At 51.7% G+C, this 22631-nt stretch overlaps 1 protein-coding gene across 1 annotated transcript; it reads right to left on the reverse strand.

The window, feature by feature from the left end:
• Positions 1 to 6112: 6112 nt before the first annotated feature.
• On the reverse strand, positions 6113 to 8972 carry LOC119113845 (uncharacterized). The gene is made up of 3 exons (XM_037238071.1): positions 8883 to 8972; positions 8065 to 8575; positions 6113 to 6789 (listed from the first exon to the last, which is right to left on the reverse strand). The coding sequence occupies exons 2-3, from the start codon at positions 8573 to 8575 to the stop codon at positions 6617 to 6619; spliced, it is 684 nt and encodes a 227-aa protein (XP_037093966.1). The 5' UTR covers positions 8883 to 8972; the 3' UTR covers positions 6113 to 6616.
• Positions 8973 to 22631: the final 13659 nt, after the last annotated feature.

Raw genomic sequence — 22631 nt, forward strand, 5'->3', positions numbered from 1 at the left:
AAATCCAGCAAGGCAAGGCTCAGATGGGGACTGCCGCAAATGCGCTGCAAACGAAACGATTGAGAGCATCAAGATATTACTGCCAACTTTTGAGCAGGGAGATTTTATGATTTTTTTCTTCAAATCCCTCTGTACCTGTGTACCGGGCACGCACTTGCGATATGTGTGTTTGCATAATGTGTATGTTTGCCTTCACATTCATGTTTGCTTGCTATCACCCTTGGATGACTTACCAAAGTATGACAAAAAGGCTGCGGAACTGATTATATGGGAGGCTTCGGGTATGTGGGAGGCATTTCAATTGGATGGATATCTGGGAACTAGGCGTAGTGTTTGTTGCGCGAACTCTGTCCCCACTATTTGATCGTGAAATATTCTTTCAACGGCAAAATTCCGTGGCCAAAGTTTAACGCGCACAATACACGGCATTGTCCGCCCCGCCCTCTGGCCTCACCCTGACCTCCAGCGGCTACTGCCACCGGCATCAAGGTCATCTCAGTGAGGAGCAAGCAGTCATGACCCTGTACAATAGCCAGCACCGAAACCGCTTGGTTACATGGATTAGAGCCGTTTCGGACAATCATGGCCATTTCAGGGTTATGGGATGAAGGGGAGTGGATAACGGTGGGCCAGAACTGCGTATATGAGCCTGGCCCGCATGAGCCCGTGGTGGGCCACCCAATGTGTAATCCACTTGGTTATCCATGACATGCCCACATGGGACCAATGTAGACAGCCTAAATGGGGCCCATATTCCAGCCGATCTTAAGCCCACACTGGTATCTAGATGAACGTGTTAGCTGGTCGTTAGCCCCACCCTCCGAGGCTTGGTCCGCAGAGCGATCCCTAGTCGGGGTTTACGCTTGGAGCCCCGCTCGCCGAGGCTTGGTCCGCACATGGACCCCTAGTCGGGGTTTACGCTTTGCTCTCAGACGAAGCCCCGGCCAGGGGGCACTTGGGCCCACTCACGGATGGTGCATATAGCCTACCCCGGTTTAACGGGGTGTCGCGATGATGCAGGATGAAGAAAGAGTGAAGAAAGTAGGATGGATGCGAAGCAACTCGAATCCACCCACCACAACGCAGGGGAGGATGGGAGGCAGGTGCTCAAGCCGATCGCGCTACGGGGGACTGACAAAGGCCCCAGGGAAAAGCTCCTATTCAATAAGAGCCTCTCCCCAAACTTTCAGATTCGAAGGAAATTCGTTTGTTGGTGTTTGTGAGGGAAAGTATCACCAATTTTACTGCCGAGACCCTCCCCATCTCATTTTGCAAATCTACACTCGCTTCAAAGCCACCTCCGCACGCCAAAATTTAAGCTTTGTTGCTGGGTAAAACATGGAAATCCAGTTGTTCCCACTATCCTGCTACTGAGCTGTAACTTTCGCTACGATTCTTATAATGATTAGAGACTGACCCAGTTGTGGGACAATCTATCCTTCTACAAACGTCTGCTTCTGAAGGGATTTAGTCCGCTTTTTTACGAACGGCGCGGTCTTACGTTTGGTTGCCTGGTTACGCACATCTGCCTGGTTTGGCATAATAACCAAACCGGGCTGATCTGCTAAATATTATTGTATATACCTTATTATGCATACGCTATTTTTCACAACTTTGTAATGCATTTCGGAAAAATCCTGTTGACCCCCCCCCCAAAAAAAAACACGGCGGCCAAATCAACATTACGAGGTCAGAGACTTCACTAAAAATAAAAATTGACTCTTCTGGCTGCAAGATTTGTGTTCGGCCGCGGGCTTCCAGCTGTGGCATTCAAACTCGGCTGCCGAGGCCTTTGCTCCGGATCTTCGCACGCGCTCGGTGACGTCAAATCAAGGTCACGTGCCCGGCGGCTAGCAACGGGCAGCTGTGGCCTCCGGATCGCCCCTCAATAATCCATCAGCTGATACGACACCAGGATATGAGACACGGCTGGGGGCGCACGGCTCACAGGCCTGCGCGCAAGGGAAGATCTTCGCCAATGAAGTTGGAGCGCGATACACACCAATTTGAACAGTCGGAGACTCGGAGAGCGCCACGAGTTATCAAAAACAAAATGGCGGCCGAACTTCGGCGGTCGATCCGATCTCGCTTTCCTCGTCGCCATCCGCTTCGTTTTGCTTTCTCACGACAGTTCGCTTCAGCTGGATCAGTCTGCGGCTGCAGCCACGGGCCAGTCTCAGAGGCACTCGGGTCAGTCTCAACGGCGCACGGGTCAGTCCCGCTGCCGTTCGGGTCAGTCTCACTGCCGCTCGGTCAGTCTCAATAGCTCACGGGCTAGTCTCACTGCCGCTCGGGTCAGTCTCAATGACGCAAGGCCCAGTCTCAATGGCGCACGGGTCAATCCCACTGCCGCTCGGGTCAGTCTCAGTGGCATTCGGGTCAGTCTCAATGGTGCAAGGGTCAGTCCCAATGGCGCACGGGTCAGTCTCACTGCCGCTCGGGCCAGCCTCACAGTCGCTCGGGTCAGTCTCACAGGCGCACGGGTCAGTCTCACCGGCGCATGGGCCAGTGTCACTGCCGCTGGGGTCAGTCTCAATGGCTCACGGGTCAGTATCACTCCGCACGGGTTAATCTCAACGGCGCACAGGTTAGTCTCACTCCGTATGGAGCCGTACCCAAGTACGCGCACAACCCTGGCTGCGTTTTTTCGGGAATGATGAATAAATGTCGTTTTTTCCTCTCATTTTTCCTCTTTTGTGAACTCTCCGAGAATTAGGGAGAATCCTCTTTGGTGGCTAAACTAGTCTGGATGGTCACTGTATTATCCCTCTTTCTCCATTCGCTTGTTACCGTGGGCCTTCAGCCCTAAAATGGTGGCTGATAGCCGGAACAGTTGCAACCAAACCAAAGGACATCTAGCGGTCATGTAGTTTGCTTTCTCGGTGTTCTTTTCAACTCACATCTTGCATTTTTGCAATGGTCTGTTTTGCCGGAACATGCTGCATCTGCGCCGTTTGGGGCTGCGGCCAGGGGGGGAGGGGGCTTGAGTATCTGCACAAACCCTCACGTCGGAGATTTTTTTGCGGGATAAAGCCTGACAGCGGCGGTGATTCGCCCCTGACCGAGGTGGCACGCCAGGGTGGGCGGCTGCCAAAAAGGACCTTAGGACCATTTAAGGACCATTTAAAGGACCTTCTCACTGACCAGCCGTGCCGTTGACAGCAAAGATGGGCGGAGACAGCGGGATATGTCACGTTTATGATGCTTATGTAACTCACCGCAGAGCTTTACATAAGGAGTCACATCAACTGAGACCACTCAGCCTCCGCTCCGTGGCCGGCCGCCTGGCTACACGCTGACCGTATGTGGCAGACTCCTCTTGCCATCCGACCCGCTGGAGACCGGCTCAGAAGGCTGTCAACGGACCACGCGGCGAGTCGTTATCGTGAGGTCGGGCTCGAGGCTGCACAGGATCATCGGTCCGTATATGCACGGCGGGAAAAGACAAAATCAAAAAGGCACTCCACCGCAATACGGGTTGGATGCTGGCCGCAATACATGCTGGTCGCGGCTCTTCATGTCGGGAAGCGGAAAGTTTGCTGGAAGATTTTGGTCTGACTTTAATCAACACTCATTGTGCCAGGATGCACCGGTTAAACGAAGCAAACGATGGATGCCATAATCAAACTCGACATTTCCAGTCGTTCTGATTTCACGACCGCAGAACCTGCTCCAACTGCACCATCTTTAGGCGGACATAGGCCTCGCAGGCCTGTGCTCCAAAAGCAGCAGTCGGATTGGCACAGCGGACACGCGACATGGACTTTTGCGGGACTCGCAGGACTCTGCGGGACACTGCTTCGCGGGACTGCGTACCGCGAATACAGGACGGGATTCGGTTTGGGTGCTCAGAAGTTCTGCCTTCTCTGAAGTTCATCAGAAGTTTTGTCATGAATTTGCTAGCTGGCCCCGTGCGCCACCGAGGGCTTCAACCTTGCCTTGCCGCCCGTGACAGCCGGCCGGAAGCTTTGTGCGATCAGATATTAGCTCTGTGGTCAAGATTGGGGCAGTTAGTGGAGCTTGTTTCGCGGGGCTTGATAGTTTCCTCCTTTCTCCAGCACAATCCCAGCGTGGGTCGGTCGCGTAGATCAGGTGGTTGTTGACAGGAAGCAACTCAGCCGCTGAAAATCCTTGAAACACCTTGTACGTGGGAATTGGTGAGGTGCCCAGTTCCCATCAACAAAATTCACTGGCACTGTCTGTCCATGGATGCACTTTTACAAAAAGGTGTCACATATTTAATATCCAACGATATTGTTCGCGGATGTTGAATGCATGTCATGTCTTTGTTCGGTGTTGCATGTGATTTCATTGTATGTTGTCCATGTGACATTCAAAAAACGATGATCATGATAAGGCTGAAAGCCTGAGATGGCATGAGTTGTATTTAAGCTTTTCGTATGGACGTGAGATGATATGTTCAGACATTTTGCAATGCACAACCGGTTTCAGATCCGTCTCGGGTACTGGTAATGGTAAGGTGCTGTGCGAAAGCTGTGGATAGTCAGAGTCATCTTATATATCATACCTCTCAGCCAATGCGTTTCTTTTGTGTTTTTACGAATGATGGACCTCTTTCGTGCAAACAAAGTGTTAGTGTTGTCCAAAGTGTTGTGCCAAACTGGTACTGGTAAGGTACTGTGCGAAAGCTGTGGATAGTCAGAGGCATCTTATATATCATACCTCTCAGCCACTGCGTTTCTTTTGCGTTTTTACGAATGATGGTCCTCTTCCGTGCAAACAAAGAGTTAACTTGCATTGCTGTTGATTGTTGTTGTTTCATCTGTATATATTACGTAACTTACTAAAACGGTTGCTCTCTATGGGCAAACCATCTTGTCTTGTGTTTCTACTAAGCCTTCAATTGGTATGACGCACATCTATTTCGCAGTGCATGATTGTGTGGAATTCTTCACTCCTGTTTTCGCTTTCATTCTCTCCGTGGGCGGTTGGAAGATCCGTAAAAATAGATCAGTAAAAAGAAGAACATTAAAAATATTGCCAGGCCTGGAGAATTCAGCCGAATATTAGAAGAAGGTAGCGCTTTGGCCGGCTGTGTAAGTTTCACACGCTAATTAGCATAGGTGCTGTGACAGTACTTGGGGAGTGGCAGACTCCGGTAAGCCCACCGACTTTGCCCGAAGCATCAGAAATTGGCCCGACCGGCACTACAACGGGCGTCTTCTGGCCTGCACGACCACACCACTCGGGTTACCGCCCCAGCGGTCTCGCTGACCCGACCTTAACCCGTGGGGCACGCGCACAACGTCACTCGGCGACTGAAAGAGCTCCCGCGCCGATAGGTGCCGAGTCAGCAGCCCGGCGGAGCTGACCGCATCGCCCAGCGCACCAGTCAGCGATTGCGTTAAGATTTCGGTGAAGGCAGACCTTGCGAAGCAGACTACACCCGATCTATCACATCAGGATACGGCTCGCATTCTGGAGCGTTCGTTCCGTTCCCAAATAGATTTGCGAGGTGCATTCCAGTTTGCCGGAGTCGGTCCTGGCCGTGACGCGAAGTGCGCGGAGTTGTTTCTGACTTTGGTCGTTCGCTGTGCTTAAGAGCTTCGCGTCGGCTTTGGGTCTGACTCAGGAATGCGCCACACCGGATCCGGGAATGCATTCCATTCCAGCACTAAATCCCGGTCGATTCCGGCTGTGTTTCCATTCCATTTCCATTTCGGATCTGAGCCCGGTCTTTAGGCTGAATCAAGCCACACGCCAGCAAGACACGTCACACACACGACGTGGGCAGAACGAGGTGATAGCAGACACGATTGGGAAGGGCGTGAAGATGACGACAAGACCTCGGCTAATGAGGCCACTCATCCCAATGAGTCATATCCATGCTACAGAATGTCGATGTTACATGCCCAATTCGAAATGTTTAACATGCGTGATATCTAAGGGGGCAAAGAGGTTAGGCGGACGTCAGGTTTGCGCGCCATTTCGCGAGAGTTTCGCGCGCATTTCGCGAGACTGCCCTGCTTGAAGGTTGGCAGGCTGTGGTCCGGTGTTAGGCCAGACCACTTCGGTTGGGAAAGTCAGTAGAAGCCAATACATGCCTTCGTCGGACACTCTTAGTTTTTGACTAGTATAAAGTCAAAAGAAATATCCGGCCCAAAAGCGTGTATTCTTGTCTTGACGAATCACACATTGTATGAAATGGCCTGAGGTCTAATTAATAATATAGTGAATAAACCACCAGAGGTATCTACGAATTCTACATTTACGGATATAACTGAAACTGTCGATGTGCGCACAGAACGCAAGAGCGGGTCATTCGATAACACCAAACGAGTCATTAGGTCAAGAGGGCAGCACTCGATCCTCTGCCGTCACACAGGCAAGACCCATGAGCTACTGATCAATCATTTGTATGACGTCATGCTCATAAAGTCATACCTTGAACGACCGAAGCATTCAATTGCGTCCCACATATGTACCACATGTGGTGTCAGAGTGCCGGCGTTGCACCTCACAAAACGCGCCTCCTGATGTCAAACATGACGTCAAACTGACGTCGCACGTCAGTCAGACCGGACATCAACGCTGTCCGAGTGCGACGTCGTGATGTCCGGGATGTCGTGACGTCACTGGAGCCCGCGGTGACGCCTCACTCGGCCGGCTTGCACACGTGCTGCTGCAGGCAAGCGTCGTAGCAGCACTTGTCGCTGAGGCCGCAGTGCTTGTCACTGGCGCATGGCTGCGGTCTGGCCAGGAAGGTAGTGCTGCTCGGACAGACCAGGCGCGGGGGTGGACACTGGCCCCGGTGGTCGGCCGGCGGCGCTGGGGGCAGTGGCGTCAGGTCAGGCTGACACAAGGTCTGGTCACGACTCGTTCGGTGATTGTGTGGCATGTGTGGGACAGTGTCGTGTGGTGGGCACCATTCGTCTGGCCTGACGTCACGGAGAAATCATCTGTCAAAGCATGTGAGAGGCAAAGCATAAGGCCTTTACTACTGTCTTATCTATATGCATAATGTTTCTCTTAAACGCACTCAATATCTTACGCTGGTTTACGAGGCATGAAACTACTTTACCCATTTGGCGCCGTAATTTTAGTACAGGATTATAGACGGCGGAACACCACCCCGATAATAGTTCACAAAATGGTTCGCTGTCAAAATGATGACACTGCTAATTTCTAGCAGACTGACTGTGGTAATTTTCCGGCGCGGACAAATTTCATCATATTCATCATGGTGAATACTAATGGTCTATATGGATAAGAACGCTTAACAACTTGACTGCTTCGTGAGCATGAATGCTATGGCACATATTGAGGCATTGCCGAGTTTCCTTTTTAATATTGACCACATGTGGTGTCGGACGCCGTCAGCTAATCATCAGGAAATACCCCAGAGTCCTGCTCTATTTTTAAAAAGAGAGGGGTAGGTTTTCCTGCCGCCAATGAAGGAGCAAAACTAGACCACGAAACGGGTATCTGCAATGCAGGTAGCACTGTTTTTTGCAGCAACGCCCAGGAGCGCGCCCAAGTCCCGACGATGTCATGAACTGAAAACCGCCTTTATCGAGGACGTCCGCCCTGACATCTAGACCTGGATCCGCCGCTGGCGTGGTCGTGTTTTACCGGCCAGCGAACGAGCCGCGCCCTGCGCTAAAACCACGGGGCACGCGCGCCGTGGGAGCCGCCAACGCGCGGAGCCGGCCGCCGGAAGAGACTGCAGCTCTGCACACGCCAATAGCACTCCGAACGCGTGCGTCACGGGCAACCACACGGGCCGCGATCCAGACGCTCACGTGAAACGGCAGCCGACTTGGACTCGACTGGAAGCCTGTCTACGTGCACTCAGCGGTGGGGAGGTGGAATAGTTTACTTCTGCGGTCGGGCACCACTTAGTGGTTAGCCACAAACCGATTCACCGCGTTACAACTCCAGACGTGGTGTTTATACTGGGCACAATAATTAACAACGCGGTGGTAGTGACACGACTGACGGGTTTCCAGTGTGAAATACGGTAATTTGCAGGGCAGTCACGGGACAATCGTATGCCTCTCATCTGCAACTTCTTGCGCTCGACAGGTAAAGCTGGTAGCTGACCTGCGGCCGTTTGGCAGCAGTAGAACCTGCCGAAGGGGTCACGGCACCAGTAGCGGCAGTCGGCGCTGGGCGGCATCGGGAAGTGCAAGCGGCCGCCGCTCTGCAAGCTGGAGGGGCCGGCTAAGGCGCCGCTGCCGACGCTGGTGAAGGCCTGACCATGTGGCTGGCTGATGTACGACTGCACCGTCTGGGCCGGCGTCAGCCCGACGCCGACGCCGAACGTACCCGAGAGGGGCAGCAGCCGCACCCCCGACAGCCCGATCAAGCTCGACGCGTCGGGGCCGACGGCGCTGATGAGCGGCGACGCGGGGACGGCGGGGAGCGGGTCATCAGCAGCCGGAGCGACGGGGGGCGGGACATCGGCGGCCGGGGCGGCGGGGAGTGGGACGTCTACGGCTGTGGCAGCGGGAAGCGGAGCGTCGGCAGCGTCTGATGGCTCAGGCAGCAGGCACTCTCTGAGGCTGCCGCCGGCCGTAAGGCTTAGCTGGAGCGAGAGCAGCAGCCACAGCATCTGCAGGCACCAGTCGCAGCATGACGCCGGTGCAGAAGCGCAGTTCTAACGCGAATGACTGTCTGGATCTGAGGAGACTAATAGCAAATCACATCCCATGTGCAGACTTTGAGCCTGTTACCACAACGCTTTGCATTTACTTTAAAGGCAAGGGGTGGACCCACCGAGATTCTTCCAAAGAAGTCGTCATAGATAAAAACCGGGCGGTGGGACAGAAGATAAGCCGTTTCAGAAAAGCCATCAACTGTATATGACACCTCTTTCCGATCTAGCGTGCATGCAAGTCTCTTCATACGTTTCTGCTCACCCTGATTCTGCGTCGAGTACGGACAGCTCGCTGACACCACCGCTCCAGCGCCGCGCCGTCTGTGCTCTGGTGACGCTCTCCGAGGGCCCGCAAATCTACGGAGCGCCCTCGGGCTCCACCGGTCGTTGGCCCACGCTTCGCGGAGAGTTACGCTGTCCCATCAAAACAAAGGGTTGTTGACCGGCGGTTGATCCCAGGAAGTGTCCGCTGCCCCAGAGACGTAAACAGGGGGTCATGACCTGAGGTGGGGTTTCCAGGGAGGAAACGGCCAGCCGGGACAGCGCGTTAGTCAACAAAAGTTAAACGTTTCGAAGTTGTCGCAAGGAAAGCGGAGATTATTTGGACGGCATATCAAGCATCAATATTCCGAGTCGTCAATGAGGCGGTGGCATTCCACGTACTTGCGCATCGTACATTTATATCAAACACACAAGTTCAGTATCATACACCTGAAAGTATGCACCTACACCTACCACGTATAAGTATCGTACACCTTTTCGTAACATACCATTACTCCAAGTTCATGAATCATGGGAAATCATGATACCGTGTCAAAGCTTTTATGAATAGGACCCCGCCGCCATCCCTGCAAGACACTGAACTGTGAGCACGTCGTAACTATATGAGCGATCCGTATTTGATCACATTTATCGGAATTTTGAGAACAGTCCCGTTTCAGTATCTAGTATCTCGAAAAGATGGCAAATCTGCTGTCGCATGCAATCACTGTAATCCCAGTCCCAATCACAATCACAATCAATCACAGCATGAAATCATACAACACTTGTCCACATATTCCTGTCGCCACGTCTCACTCACACAGAGGAAGTCTAGAGAGACTGTGCTGTCATGCCGTCCAGTGACGACACCCGTGTTCGCACATTCATGTGTTCGATCAGCGGAGACGCCGCAAGCCGCCGGTCGGCCGCGCCCAGGCGATTCAAATGTTAAATAGCTCCGGCCTCTAATTCATCAAAGTAAAATACGCTTTTGCAGCACGTCGTTCCTTTGCAATCTTCAGAAACTCGCGTTATTCTCGCGTCTGGTTGTGTGGAACCGTTGGCATGCTCCTCACTTTAACTCGACACGGAGTAGGGTATTTCACCACTCTCGACCACCCGGGGGGGGGGGGGGGGACCACAGTTAGCGCTTCCCTGGTATTCCAGCATCAAGGCGTAGGATAAAAGATAGCTTAAACGATAGTCGATATGCCTGATGGATTTCAGCCAGTAGTAGCTGATTTGACACCGGCCATGTGATTGATGACGTCACGGATATTACAAAATAGGTTTAATGAAGCACATCACACGTCTTCACACATTTTGTGGGGTGCCGTCACGACTACAGTGTAGGGACTCCGGTGCTCCGTACTATAGCGGTCGTCAGATTAGTACCCAGAGGCCATTCGCGCTGCTGGGACCCCCCCCCCCCCCTCCCCGCCCCACACACACAAACACGTGATCCCCCACCGACTTCTGTGACTTCTGTGATTTCCGTGACCTCTGTTACCTCTGATGGTGGATCTCAAATACGGAAATTTTTCATTGGCGTCTTAAGCCAGTGACCAGACCTAACGTTGACTCCCCCCGAAAACAGAGTGTGTCAAATAGAGCACTTACCAGGTTTTGATAACTTGGACCTGCCTTGGAAGGCTGACCGCTTGAACTGCGTAAATGGCTGGGTAGAGATTTCCAAAACCAATAAGAGGCTACTTCCTCGTTACCCAGTGGGTCTCAGATTCACCAAGTTGTATAATCATCGTGAAAACCCGCACTTGGCTGGCATGTTTCGCTTCTTGTCTACTGCTTGTTTCAAGCCAACTTTTTTTGCGAGCGAGTCACGGCACATTTCCAATCCAGTTCAGATCTGACCACGTTCAGTTCTCTCGTGCACGACCACTCCCCGTCATTGTTTAACATGAGCAGCATTCCAGCAGTGGGCGAAGCCCAGTCGTTGTTTTCCTGACAAGGTCGTATCAGTCCACTTTAAGGCCACCCCGGCCAAAAGCCGGAAGTGAGTCACTAGAAATTCAGAGGGTGGGCACCTGGAATTTTGCCGGCTTAAATAAAAATAGGCCGAGGCGCACGGTGAATGATTTAAACCAAGCTGACAAACGGCCACAAATGTATCAATGACGTTTCTTTTATTGGGCGGTTACAGTTGTAATTAAAGGCACCCTCGCCAAACGGCGGGAAGTCAGTCACTGAAAATCCAGAAGTCGTGCATCCGACATTAAATCAGCCCAAAAATCAGCTCAAAGGAAAACAGCCACAGGTAAGCTTACATGACGGATGAGTTAGAACAATTCCATTAACGGCCACGAATACACCCACAAGTTTTTTTTACCGGATTTGACCGTTTAACAAATTTTCGCGGTAAAGCCTTCGTGTCATGCGCAGTAAGCCTTGCAGGACTGTTAACCTTAGCTCTCATTCTAGGTGTTTTAAAACGTAGGTTGATGGGGACGGGGAATAATGCTACCCCCTGGCGTTTCCAAACCAACAAAGACAGACCTTAGAGGAAAAAACAGTGGATTGACCCCACAAGGTATTGCGCTTGGCTTCAGATATTATTTTGTTAAGTCAGAACAGACGTGTTCCTTGTTCATTTCTGAGTGCAGTGCTATGTATTCTTCGGTATTTTGAACACACATTTGCATGACATATGGTTGCGTAAATGTGACAATGTTGGCCCGCCCGCGCGTACTGCGGCATCATTGGCTGCCACCCGCTTCCTGCGCTAACTGTAGATCGCCGTGCAGAGTTCCTCAAAAAACCGCCGCCGCTCCGAAAACAGAAAAGCAGGAAACACGTTTTGGGCATAAAATCACGTGCAGTTGATGTCCCAAAGGCTATCTAAAATTGCAAAGCTCTTCTAAGACAGTACTCGATCTTTCAATCCGAGCCTGCACCAGTCCGGCTACAGATCGCAACGAATTTAGATAACTGAGTGCAAAGATAAGACTTGAAGTCCATGCCTTGGATGACGTCATCATCTGAGGTCACCGACCAGCATGGCCAACAATCAAAACGGCAGAAAGCATGAACTCTACTCTAGCGCTGTATGATTTGTTCCGGAGAGTTTGAGGTAAAGGGCACCAGGATCACGGCGTTTTTTGTTGCCGGCACTGTTTATCAAGGAAACGCGACGCCTGGTACAAGCTGTCAAAAAAACTTCCATGAAAAGCGGCATCTATGACACGACCGCAGTCCTATGACTCACCGAAAACCCAAACGTAGTTCTAAGGACGCGTCTACAGCTGCATTGTCAGGACCTTTTTGCTCGTGTTTTTGCGCGATTCATGGTCGGGTTTTGCATTTAAGTATGCAGCTCATCGTACAAATGCTTTCTGGTCATTGTATTCACGAGAGAGGGAAACTAGTGCCAGCGAAGATTTCGTAGCGTGGGAAAGTCCATTTCGATACCGGCCGAATGTATGACTTTTCCTGATGGCTGCGAAAAGCTGCCAGGATGAGATATGGGGTAAATGTTCTGACTGCTGTCATCATCGCACACATGAATATTTGTTCGGCGGTTCAGCCAGCTGCTCTTTTTTCTATTGTCGGGCCCACCTAGTTATTGCTATAAGAAAGGCAATCGCTCAACTTCTGACCTTTATGCATTACGAACTCAAAGCCCTTATGCTGAGTTATCACTTTCAGTATTCCAGGGGTGCTAGGTAAACGACGTTATAGGTGCAAACATTGGTCGCACTGATAAAGCTTGACGCTTCAAAGTGGTCAATGTCGCTCATGATCATAACCCCAGCTGAAAACGTCGAGTGCGGTCAATAAAACCAATGCACGCACTACAGAGCCGCTTAACCAGCACCCACTGGGAAGTGCTGAAAGTCGATAGCTCAGCACGAGAACTCTGAATTCGCTTAGATTCTTTCCTGGCGGATGATAATAACCACACTTGCCATACTACATGCTCCTCTCATATATATATATATATATATATATATATATATATATATATATATATATATATGCATATATATACATAGGTATACATATATGCGTATAAATATGCATATATGTATATATAAATAAATATTATGTATACGATTATCTACATAAGCTGTATATATGCATCATTACACATGCATTTATTGTAATTTATGGCAAACAATTATATTGCCACACAACCTCTTCTTTCCACACGACTTCTCATCTATGCCAGCGTGGCATGCCAGCTTGGCATGTTGCTAAGTACAGCTTCACCATGACGTTTTAAGGCCGCGGCCAGAGCTCTAATTGGCGCAAACACTGCACAATCATCAGATTACGCGCACCGAAGACAGTACTGCAAGCAGCTGCGCTACATGCAATCGTTGAAAGCACCTGTGAAATGGTATTGCACAACGCGCATCTGCAGCTGCAGAGACCGCGGACTGGTAAAACGCGTCAGTTCGCTGTTAAAAAATAGGATTCCAAACCCTTTTGAATGGACGAATTTCTTGTATTAGACCTCATGCTACCCAGTGCTTGTTGTGCGAGCCGTGCCTTCTAACATCCGATCATGCAATTCCAGATTATCGGCAGAATTTGGTGGCGAAAGTTTAACGGGGTCGGCATGGTGCGCCCCGCCCTAGTGGCGTCATCTGACTTTTAGCGGGGCCGCTTCCACCGACCGCGGGTCATGTCTGTTAAGGACAAATAGCAAGTGCTTAAAGCTACTCGAGCCCACCCCGCCACGGTCAGGTGGTTTGAAACGTAAGTCTCCTAAGCAGCTGAGCTGTTGGGCCAGTTTGTCTAAATGGTAAAGCAGACAGAGTGATGCTAAGCATAGCTGATCAGCTATGATTATCTTGTGTCGAGATGTTGAATAATTCGACGCAGGCGTTACGTTAGGTAGGTAGTTATGATTCAACTGTCGTCCCCTTCGGCTGGCCGGACATGCAAGCCCGGACCAGCAGCCGTCCTCAGGCAGCCCCGGACCAGCAGCCGTCCTCAGGCAGCCCCGGACCAGCAGCCATCCTCAGGCAGCCCCAAATCATCAGTCGCCCTCAGGCAGGCCCGGACCAGCAGTCGTCCTCAGGCAGCCCCAAATCAGCAGTCGCCCTCAGGCAGCCCCGGACCAGCAGTCGTCCTCAGGCAGACTCGGACCAGCAGCCATCCTTAGGCAGACTCGGACCAGCAGCCATCCCCAGGCAGACCCGGACCAGCAGCCGTCCTCAGACAGGCCCTGGTCAGCAGCCGTCCTCAGACAGGCCCCGGCCAGCAGCCGCCCTCAGGCAGACCCGGACCAGCAGTCGTCCTCAGGCAGCCCCGGACCACCAGTCGTCCTCGGGCAGCCCCAAATCACAGTCGTCCTCAGGCAGACCCGGATCAGCAGCCATTCTCAGGCAAGCCCGGGCCAGCAGTCGTCCTCAGACAGCCCCAAATCAGCAGCCGCCCTCAGGCAGACTCGGGCCAGTAGCCATCCTTAGGCAGACTCGGACCAGCAGCCATCCTCAGGCAGGCCCGGAGCACCAGCTGTCCTCAGACAGGCCCTGGCCAGCAGCCGTCCCCAGACAGGCGCCGGCCAGCAGCCGCCCTCAGGCAGATCCGGATCAGCAGCCATCCTCAGGCAGACCCGGACCAGAAGCTGTCTTCAGACAGGCCGCAGTCTTGAGTGTCTCATCTGGCGGTTCCAGAGTGTAAACGGCACGTATTTACTGTTTATCACGCAGGGCCGCGACCATCGTCACTTAATAAGCCTGAGGCGGGAGCTAAGCGATACAATTCGCAGCTTTCCGCGCTTTGCGAGCACGCACACTCTCAAAAGGAAGACGCTTCATGTCTTAGGCCAAGTCCGGGAGACACAGCGCGACCGGCTGAGGCGCCGGAGTCTCAAGACCCACTTCCTCCCAGCAATCACAGCGTGCAGTTTAAAGCGAGAGCCAGCCACCTTGCAACCTCTAAGGCGCCTGGCTCCCCGAAACCGAAGACCGCCGGCTCGATGATCGCGGCTTGATCGTGAGAGTCTTTCCACAGCGCCCTCGGAGACGTCCAAGGCCAAGGCAATTGCGGCGTCCACCAGCGCTCACCGCAACCACTGCCCATCGGATCGTACGCAGAACCGATGGCGCTTGATGAACGCATTCGCGGCACGGCCGGGCGGGGAAGGGGGAGGGGAGCGCCAGGCACCGGGCCACAGCGCGCGGTGTCCGCCTCCCAGCCGGCGGCCTGACGGTGTGGGCAGACCGGAGCCGGACCTGGATCAACCCCCCCTCCCCCCTCCCCCCGTGGGGAGTGGTGACGCGGCGGGCGCCCCTGGTCGGGTTCTGTGGTGGCGCTGCCGTGGGAGCAAACGGAGCGTGAGCAGTGCCGTGGACTGTTTGCTGTGGCAATGTCAGGGTGGATTGTGGATCGGTCGATCGATGTTGTAAAGCTGAAAAGTGGAATTTTCGAGAAATTTAACTTTGAACATGACATAATGGGGTCAATTATGAACCTTGACAACGCAAAAGCTTGTGTCAATTCAGAGATCTCATTGACACCAATCTACTGGTGTTCTCTGTTAAGCCCTTTTTGCATTAGTTTGGAAACACCAGGGGGCGTCACATCCCCCCCCCTCCCCAACTTCATTGGTCTGCATTATGCAAAACAGCAAATCAGGGCGAGGGTAAACTCTTTTACGCTACAAATGTGAGGCAAAACGTCTGGACATACTACGCAATATGCACACTCATTTAGCAGTCGTCTGTGACATTCCCGCCGCATTCTTTCGTTTTTTCCATCTCCGCAACATTTTTCCCATAAAGGAACACAGTAATTTCGTGTATAACACATGACTGCGCAGAGCCACAAAATACGAACCACAAATCTCAGCGCATGCTAAATCGTATGTTGTATCGAACATGGAAACAGTGGTTTCACCAGTCAGCAGCAGGGCCTCTCAGCAGCGTAGTGTTCCTGGTGCGCTCATGAGGCGTTTGTAACCTGTACAAAACAGACGATCACTATATTTATGTACATATTGAACTCGAACACAGTGTAATACGATGTAAAAACAAAGTATCATGGTGTTTCACGCAAATATGCATGTGGAAATACTAAACAGTTGGTCTGCATGCCGTAATGGTGTATACTGCCCAGGCTGTTACATTCGCAGTTATTTAAGCAAATCGCGTCTGGCGTCACATTCATTATTATGCAGTATCACTTATCGTCGCAAAGTAGCTGGCGCGCCTCACGTGCTGCAAAGTTGTTTTTATTTTTTTCGAAGTACCACGAAATTATTGCTTTGCGCCTTTAAGGCTTCGAATTCACTTCATGCAGCCAAAGCTGTCGACGTTTGCTGGGACAAAGTAGCATTCCGGACGTGAGCGACTCAGGTATCAAAGTGTCACAGTCCTGCTAAAACTGACAATGCCCCAGCTGTCACGAGAGTCATGTTAAAAACGCGTGTGGTATCCGGTGCACTGAGGTAACTGCCGTAACGCCGTCCTGAATGACCAAACCTGTCGCGACGGTGGATGCAGGGGGTGAAGAGAAAGGGAAAAAGGGGGAGGAGGGCGGGTGGCGTGGCCGTCACATATTTTAAAAAATAATCAGCATCGGCCCTTTAGAGCACTACAAAGTGAAAGAGCTAGAAATAACTTTTAGCGATTTTTAGCTCTTTTCTTTTAGTGGTCCTTTAATCTCTTATCGGGCTCCCCCCGCAGCCCTTCCCACTCGCTCGCCTGCCGCCTCCAACTCATCGGAGAACCGTCGTTATGGAGCCCGATAACCGGATAATCGCCGCATGGAGTTGATACGGGTGATATCGTGCGATCCAGCACAGGGACCCGAATGCAACGATTTCCCACACACGCTGATGGATCTGTCTTCCCGCGAGGCTGTGATGAACAATGCATGTGTAGGGAGGTAATGGAACGTAAGAAGTAAGGCATTGGAAAAAGAGGAAAACAATGAATAACAGTGGCATGTTGGTAATCAGCCGAATCAACGGTTAGAGAGCCCATATTCGGATTGCCTACCGGTGCTGAGGTTTTCGAGTCGCCTGAAACACTCGTTGCTTCCTCCTGACGGGGATGGCCTGCGGCTGGTAGCAGTGGCCGAGCTCAAGGTCATGTGACGTCAGGGGTTATGACGAACCGTGCCGAGCATTGCGGCGCGTTAAACTCCCGCCATAAAATTCTGCCGTTGACCTAGAATTTCGTGATCAACAGCGGGGTCGCGGCCCACGCGAGCTCTACATAGCGTGAGCTGCGGTAGCAGCAATCCACTTACTTCCAAGTTTCGAAATAAAGCTTTAAAAGTGAAGATGTCCCGGTTAATGTGTGAAATCCGGAAAACACCGGCGTGGGAACGGAAGGCTAGCAGAACCGTCACAAGACTTCGCACCGCTTCCGACGACCACACCGAGCTTAATGATCAGTCTTCCTAGAAGAAGGGGGCGTGTGAAATAATGACCTTGACCTTGGAGACCCCTACCCGGTCGGAGAGGGAAATCATTACGTAACTTCTGTCCCGGATCAGCCCAGCATGTGGTGTGGACAAAACTCTGGGTTTGAGTGATGCATCATCGACTGAACCCAACAGCTCACGTGCGGTAATGTTTGCCCAGCTATTAACGGTCATGTGACCGGAAATCCGGTGAGGGAGGTCAGGTCGGGATATCATGGGAACAGCCTCTGTTTGGAGCCTCCAGATATTGCACAGCGCAGCGGAAAGTGGCTGACATTGCTCGTTTCCGGCGCCCATTCGAGGAGTCATGCTGTTTCGGTTGCGTACCGAACTGGCTGGAGGGCCAGTTTCAGTGAAAGTGGAGTAGGAAAACGATAGGAGGAAAGATAGAGGATGTCCACAATGCACACTGAAAATCTGTGGTCGAAACCGCAGGTCAAAAAAGAGCTTCGAACACGCACACTCAATGCAAAGCTTCATGGGCGGCGCTTTATTCACACCGAGACTGACGAGAGCCAGCAGATTTCTCAGGCTGTGGTAAGCTTCTCGGAAGGAATGCACAGAATGCTCTTTCGAGAGAGCCATACTTCCTGAGAACTTAAACAATCTCATATGACACATACGCGAGGCCGAATTCCAGGGGCTCGAGGCGCCCTTGATGGGGACACATTCTGCAGATAGTAGGGCAGCTCTGAACGGTCGCTTTGGTGGGGAAGGGACAACACAGTTCGCACCTGCTGGATTTCTAAGAACTTTTTGCAACTGAAGAAACGGGAACATCTGATTTATATTCACCTTCAAATGAACGCAAAGTGCAATATACCACGTGAGTCTCGTTGCGTGAGAATGAGGGAGGAGGGTGAAGGGTGTCTGAGCAGCGCTTACTCGGAGTAAAAAAACCTAAACTTCTGCTCTCTTCCTTTGAAATATATCAGCCAGACGGCTCACTGATAATGTCTAACTACTTCAGACAGATAAACGGATGACAGGAGTAGCAGGCGCGCTGGTCTAGTTAATACGAGATGATCACCCCGAACCGCATTTCACCTGTTTCAACCCACGTCATGCAAGGTCATGGCCTAGGATGGCCTGTTTCCAGCAGGATGACCTGTTTCGACCCCTGTCATGCAAGCTGCACTCAAGGCAGTCACGGCGCTCTAAACGCACTCTGAAGATTTGACACTTCCAGCTTACATAGTTTCTGAGGTTTAGATGGGACGGATTTTGTCCCGCCCGCATTGCAGGCTTTTAGGGCAATCCAGCGCGCGTGCTAAACGCGATCTTTATGGACGTTTGGTGGAATAATCTCCTTACATATCTCAATGTGCTTATGCTATTTGCCCTAAAAGTTCTATGGGGCTCAAAGCGCCGTGCTGGCATCACCCAACACGAGTCACAGTCAAAAACTGGTAGTGTATAGCTTGCGCAGTCTTCGAAGCACCCATACAGGGCCGGTGACGTGTGGTACACGATGGATTCTGTGCCGCGCAGTTTAGCGTATGCGTGAATCTCATAAATAAATCCGAGGATCCGAAGTCCGGGTCCGATGACCAGCGGGCCTGATAAGATCTAGGATCCACCCAGGGATCCACTTAACACCTCCTGTCATGCAAGGTGCCGGCTGGTTTTACAAGGTCTGCAGACATATCGAAACAGGATCTTCCAGCGATTTTATCATCATCTCCATGCACCACTGCTTACGCGCCCCTCACATTACACCCGGGCGCGTTCCGCATGGATCTAGATCACTTCCGGGCGCGCTGCATTCCTCCAAGCCGCCCGGATCGGCTGCGGTGTCCGCGATGACGTCGTACCCGTGACAGAGATGACGTCATCGTGGGCTCGACCGGCGGCGCGCCGGCGGTCTATAAGAGGGTGCCAGGCGGGGCCGGCCAAGATAGCGGGCGAACAGGTGGAGCGGGTCAGAGGTGGCGAAGGTCGACGGCGTGGGCACAGGTCGTCTAGTTCGGCAGTCGAGGTGGACAGAGGCGGTGCTGGGCTCTCCTGCGCCATCGCCAGATCGGTAAGTGTTAGCAGCTTGAGCTTCCGGCCAGCCGGCATGCTGCCTTTGGCGATGTATTGAATAACCTTATAAAATATGCGCATTTGTTTGTTATTGTGGGGCTGGGACACCGCAGTACGCATATTCCCAGTTCATTTACATATTTATGCCTTTTGACAGGTGAAATTTTGCCGGAAGGTGTCAATATGATGAAAAGATTGCAAGGTAAACGTGAATATTGCTCCCTCGAACTGATTTTTTCCCCATGGACCTATGCATGATTGTAAACAGGCATAGAAAAATTCTCATGTCCCAGTATGAGCTCGATAAAAAAGGAGCTTGATTTTACGAAACAGTTTCATGTAGGACGAGGCTATACTGATCGAAGATTGTATTGTTGCAAAAAGTGTCAACGCAAAGTCAGAGTGATTAATAGCGCAATAAGTGTAATGGTAAGCATACAAAGCACCAAAAGGACAAGTATACAGCGATATCGAAAATTTTCTGTTTATAATTACTTAACCACCTGAAATACAAAGTTGTGTCAAACTGTGACATAGCTTGGCATACGCAATGTCAACTGCTGTCACCCTGCAATGTCCATGTATCAGCAACGGGTCCCTATCTAACAGGATCGAGCTCTGGTCAAGTTTGTTAGCGTGACAGGCCAATCCAGAGGCCCCGCGGGGCAAAATCCTTTACCGAGACCTCCCGTTAGTTGCTGGTCATGAATTTGGGTCGTTAGCCACCTACCGCCCTTTTTTAGCCGGTGTATCCACCCATTATATTTCCGTTTCCCCACCACTTCAGTTCTAATTTACTTAAAAGTATCATGTAAGTTAACACACAAACTTACCCTTTTGCGTTTGCAGTTGCAAAATTAGCATGAATCGGACTAACAATGACTTAATGAAGCACAAAATGTAATATTCTATAGCATTTATCGAAGTTGTCCATCCGATATTTCGTCCACGTCTTACCCGATCCCGTGCTTACACCCTTAGATTTCCCCAAATCTGCACCCACCCCATCCGTTAATTATTCCACATGTTCACCATACCGGGTTCAAGCCGTGAAGTTCTCTAGTTTCGCCATCTCCAGCATGGGCGGACAATATAATACATTAGGGTTACGATAGCCGCACTAACGTTCATTACAGCCGCATCATTTCATCATTTTGCCGTCAAAATAAATTAATTGCAACGTATTTGCCGCATCGACATTTCTCATCATTTTACGCCTGAAGCTTCCGCCTGATTCACATGGTATGCTTAGTCTTGCCGGCCTTTTCATAGCTGTTTTAACATGGGCCCTGGATACGGGTGGTAGCACATGGTGGTTTGCACAAGTAACAAGCATTATACTGCTCCAGACCGTAACGCCACCACGTTGCCAGCTGACCGAAAAAGGGCGACTGGCGATGCTCCTTTTGTATGAGTAATAACGCCAGTAGCAAAAACAACGCGGATTGATGGTTCCAGAGATGCAATGACGCAGTCTGCAGTGCTACATACCGTGCTTTGCTGTGTCGGTTCGAGCTGGGTCGGACTAGGCCGGGCCTGGTCAAACTGGGTCGGACTGGGTCGGGCTGGGTCGGGCCGGGTCAGGCCGGATTGGGCCTGGTGAGACCGGGTTGGGCCGAGTTTGGTCGGGTCGGGCCGGATCGGACTCGGATAGGCTAGGTTGGGCCGGGTCGGGCCAAGTCAGGCCGGGTCAGACCGGGTCGGGCCGAGTCAGGCCGGGTCAGGCCGGACTGAGCCTGGTCAAACCGGCACGGGCCGGCGAATCTAGCTCTGAAGGAAGGGGAGGAGGGTTTTGGTACGTGTTATCTCACGCCCGACCATAGACCGTGTCCCTATATCCAGAAGACGCACGGACTCAATTCCGGACCTTTTACGCACCACGCTCAGCCAACCGCTTTGCCTTTTCCTTTCGCCGCGGCATTTGGTTCTGTTTGGCTTGTTACGTTGCGTGTTGTTCTATAGCCGAGTTCATCACGGTTGTCGACACTGATTTCTGTCAGCAATGCGACTCTAATCCATTGAGCAGTCAGAGCATTCAAAGGTGACATTTCTGCCGGAGGCAGGGTGTGGGGTTCTGTGGTCCTGAATGCACAATGGAAGTCCCAAACAAGAGCTGTGGGAACATGGTCATAAGTTCTAGCCTCTTGAATGACTGGGCCGCTGTCCGCGCGACACCTGCGCTTAGTGGAGCATCCCATGCCTGTCATTCCAGCAACTAATCAATGCGACATGAGTTTATGTTCTTATGAGTTCCTGTCACCTGTTTTCATATCCGGGGAGGATTATGGCACGACATTGAAAGTGACGGGGGTAGGCTTCTCTTTTCGGCGAGCAATGGCCCATTGTTTTTACGCATCGAACAGTTCTGGCAGAACATCGGGCAGTTCGGGCAGGCCATCGGGCAGTTCGGGCAGGACATTGGGCAGTCCGGACACAACATCGGGCAGTTCGGGCACGACATTGGGCAGTTCGGGCAGGACATCGGGCAGTTCGGTCAGGACATACGACAGTGAGGTGGGGTCACTCTCCTCAGCGTTAGCGAAAAGAGATCAGGGAGAAGAAGTGAACTAAGACACGGCGGCCAATGTGATGCCAACTGGTCGTGCAGGGTGTTGAGATGTTGGCAAAGTGCAATTTTCATGTTAAAGAGAGTGGAACGCTGCGATGTAATGCTGCGGCCTGAAATGAAGTAGGAATAAGCGCTCACATGGGAAATGCATGATAATCAAGTCACTGCGCAAAGCGGGGCGACTATGAATTAGGATCATCTATGAAGAACATTGTAGTGCACGTAAAATCAAGTGATAAATGGATGTGGTCAAGCTTGAGGGCTCTGGCACTGTAGAATATACCTGAACAGATAACTTCATTTTACCCAATTTGCCCGCTGTCCACGGGGAGGTGTATCCATGTTCATTGGCTAACTCCTTAATCATCTTAATCACTAGTTACCCACCCGTTTACAGTTTTTCAGCATTTGAGCTGCTGACAGCAATTAGCGTGTCAGTAATCATTACGTGATGAGGCATCTCTGCGGCATGTCGTAAGCGCTCACCCACACGCACACTCGTGTCCATACAGAAAAACACAATTTTCCCAGCACCTGTGCCCATCCCAACCCGTCATTCATTGCATGCGGATGGCTGTTTGCCCTATGTTGGCTTGCGGGACCTCCAACCACGCCACATGGGTTTCCACGTCTCCATCCATTCCAGCCCCCCCCCCCCCCCCCCAGAGAACAAAGCCACCACGTATGCATGGCTTGTTTGCGTGATTTAATACAGCCATTCTGACGGCTGGACGCTTGGTTCAGCCTACAGCGCAG

Source organism: Pollicipes pollicipes, unplaced genomic scaffold, assembly GCF_011947565.3.
Source record: "Pollicipes pollicipes isolate AB1234 unplaced genomic scaffold, Ppol_2.1 Scaffold_7262;HRSCAF=8765_pilon_pilon_pilon, whole genome shotgun sequence".
NCBI classification, from domain to species: domain Eukaryota; kingdom Metazoa; phylum Arthropoda; class Thecostraca; order Pollicipedomorpha; family Pollicipedidae; genus Pollicipes; species Pollicipes pollicipes.

What these genes read in the sequence shown, in the direction of transcription:
- LOC119113845 (XM_037238071.1), bottom strand. Translation starts at nt 8,575, where the DNA reads ATGCTGTGGCTGCTGCTCTCGCTCCAGCTAAGCCTTACGGCCGGCGGC. An exon ending in CTGCTGCCAAACGGCCGCAG is followed by an intron (nt 6,790 to 8,064) that starts GTCAGCTACCAG and finishes CACTGCCCCCAG; the next exon opens with CGCCGCCGGCCGACCACCGG.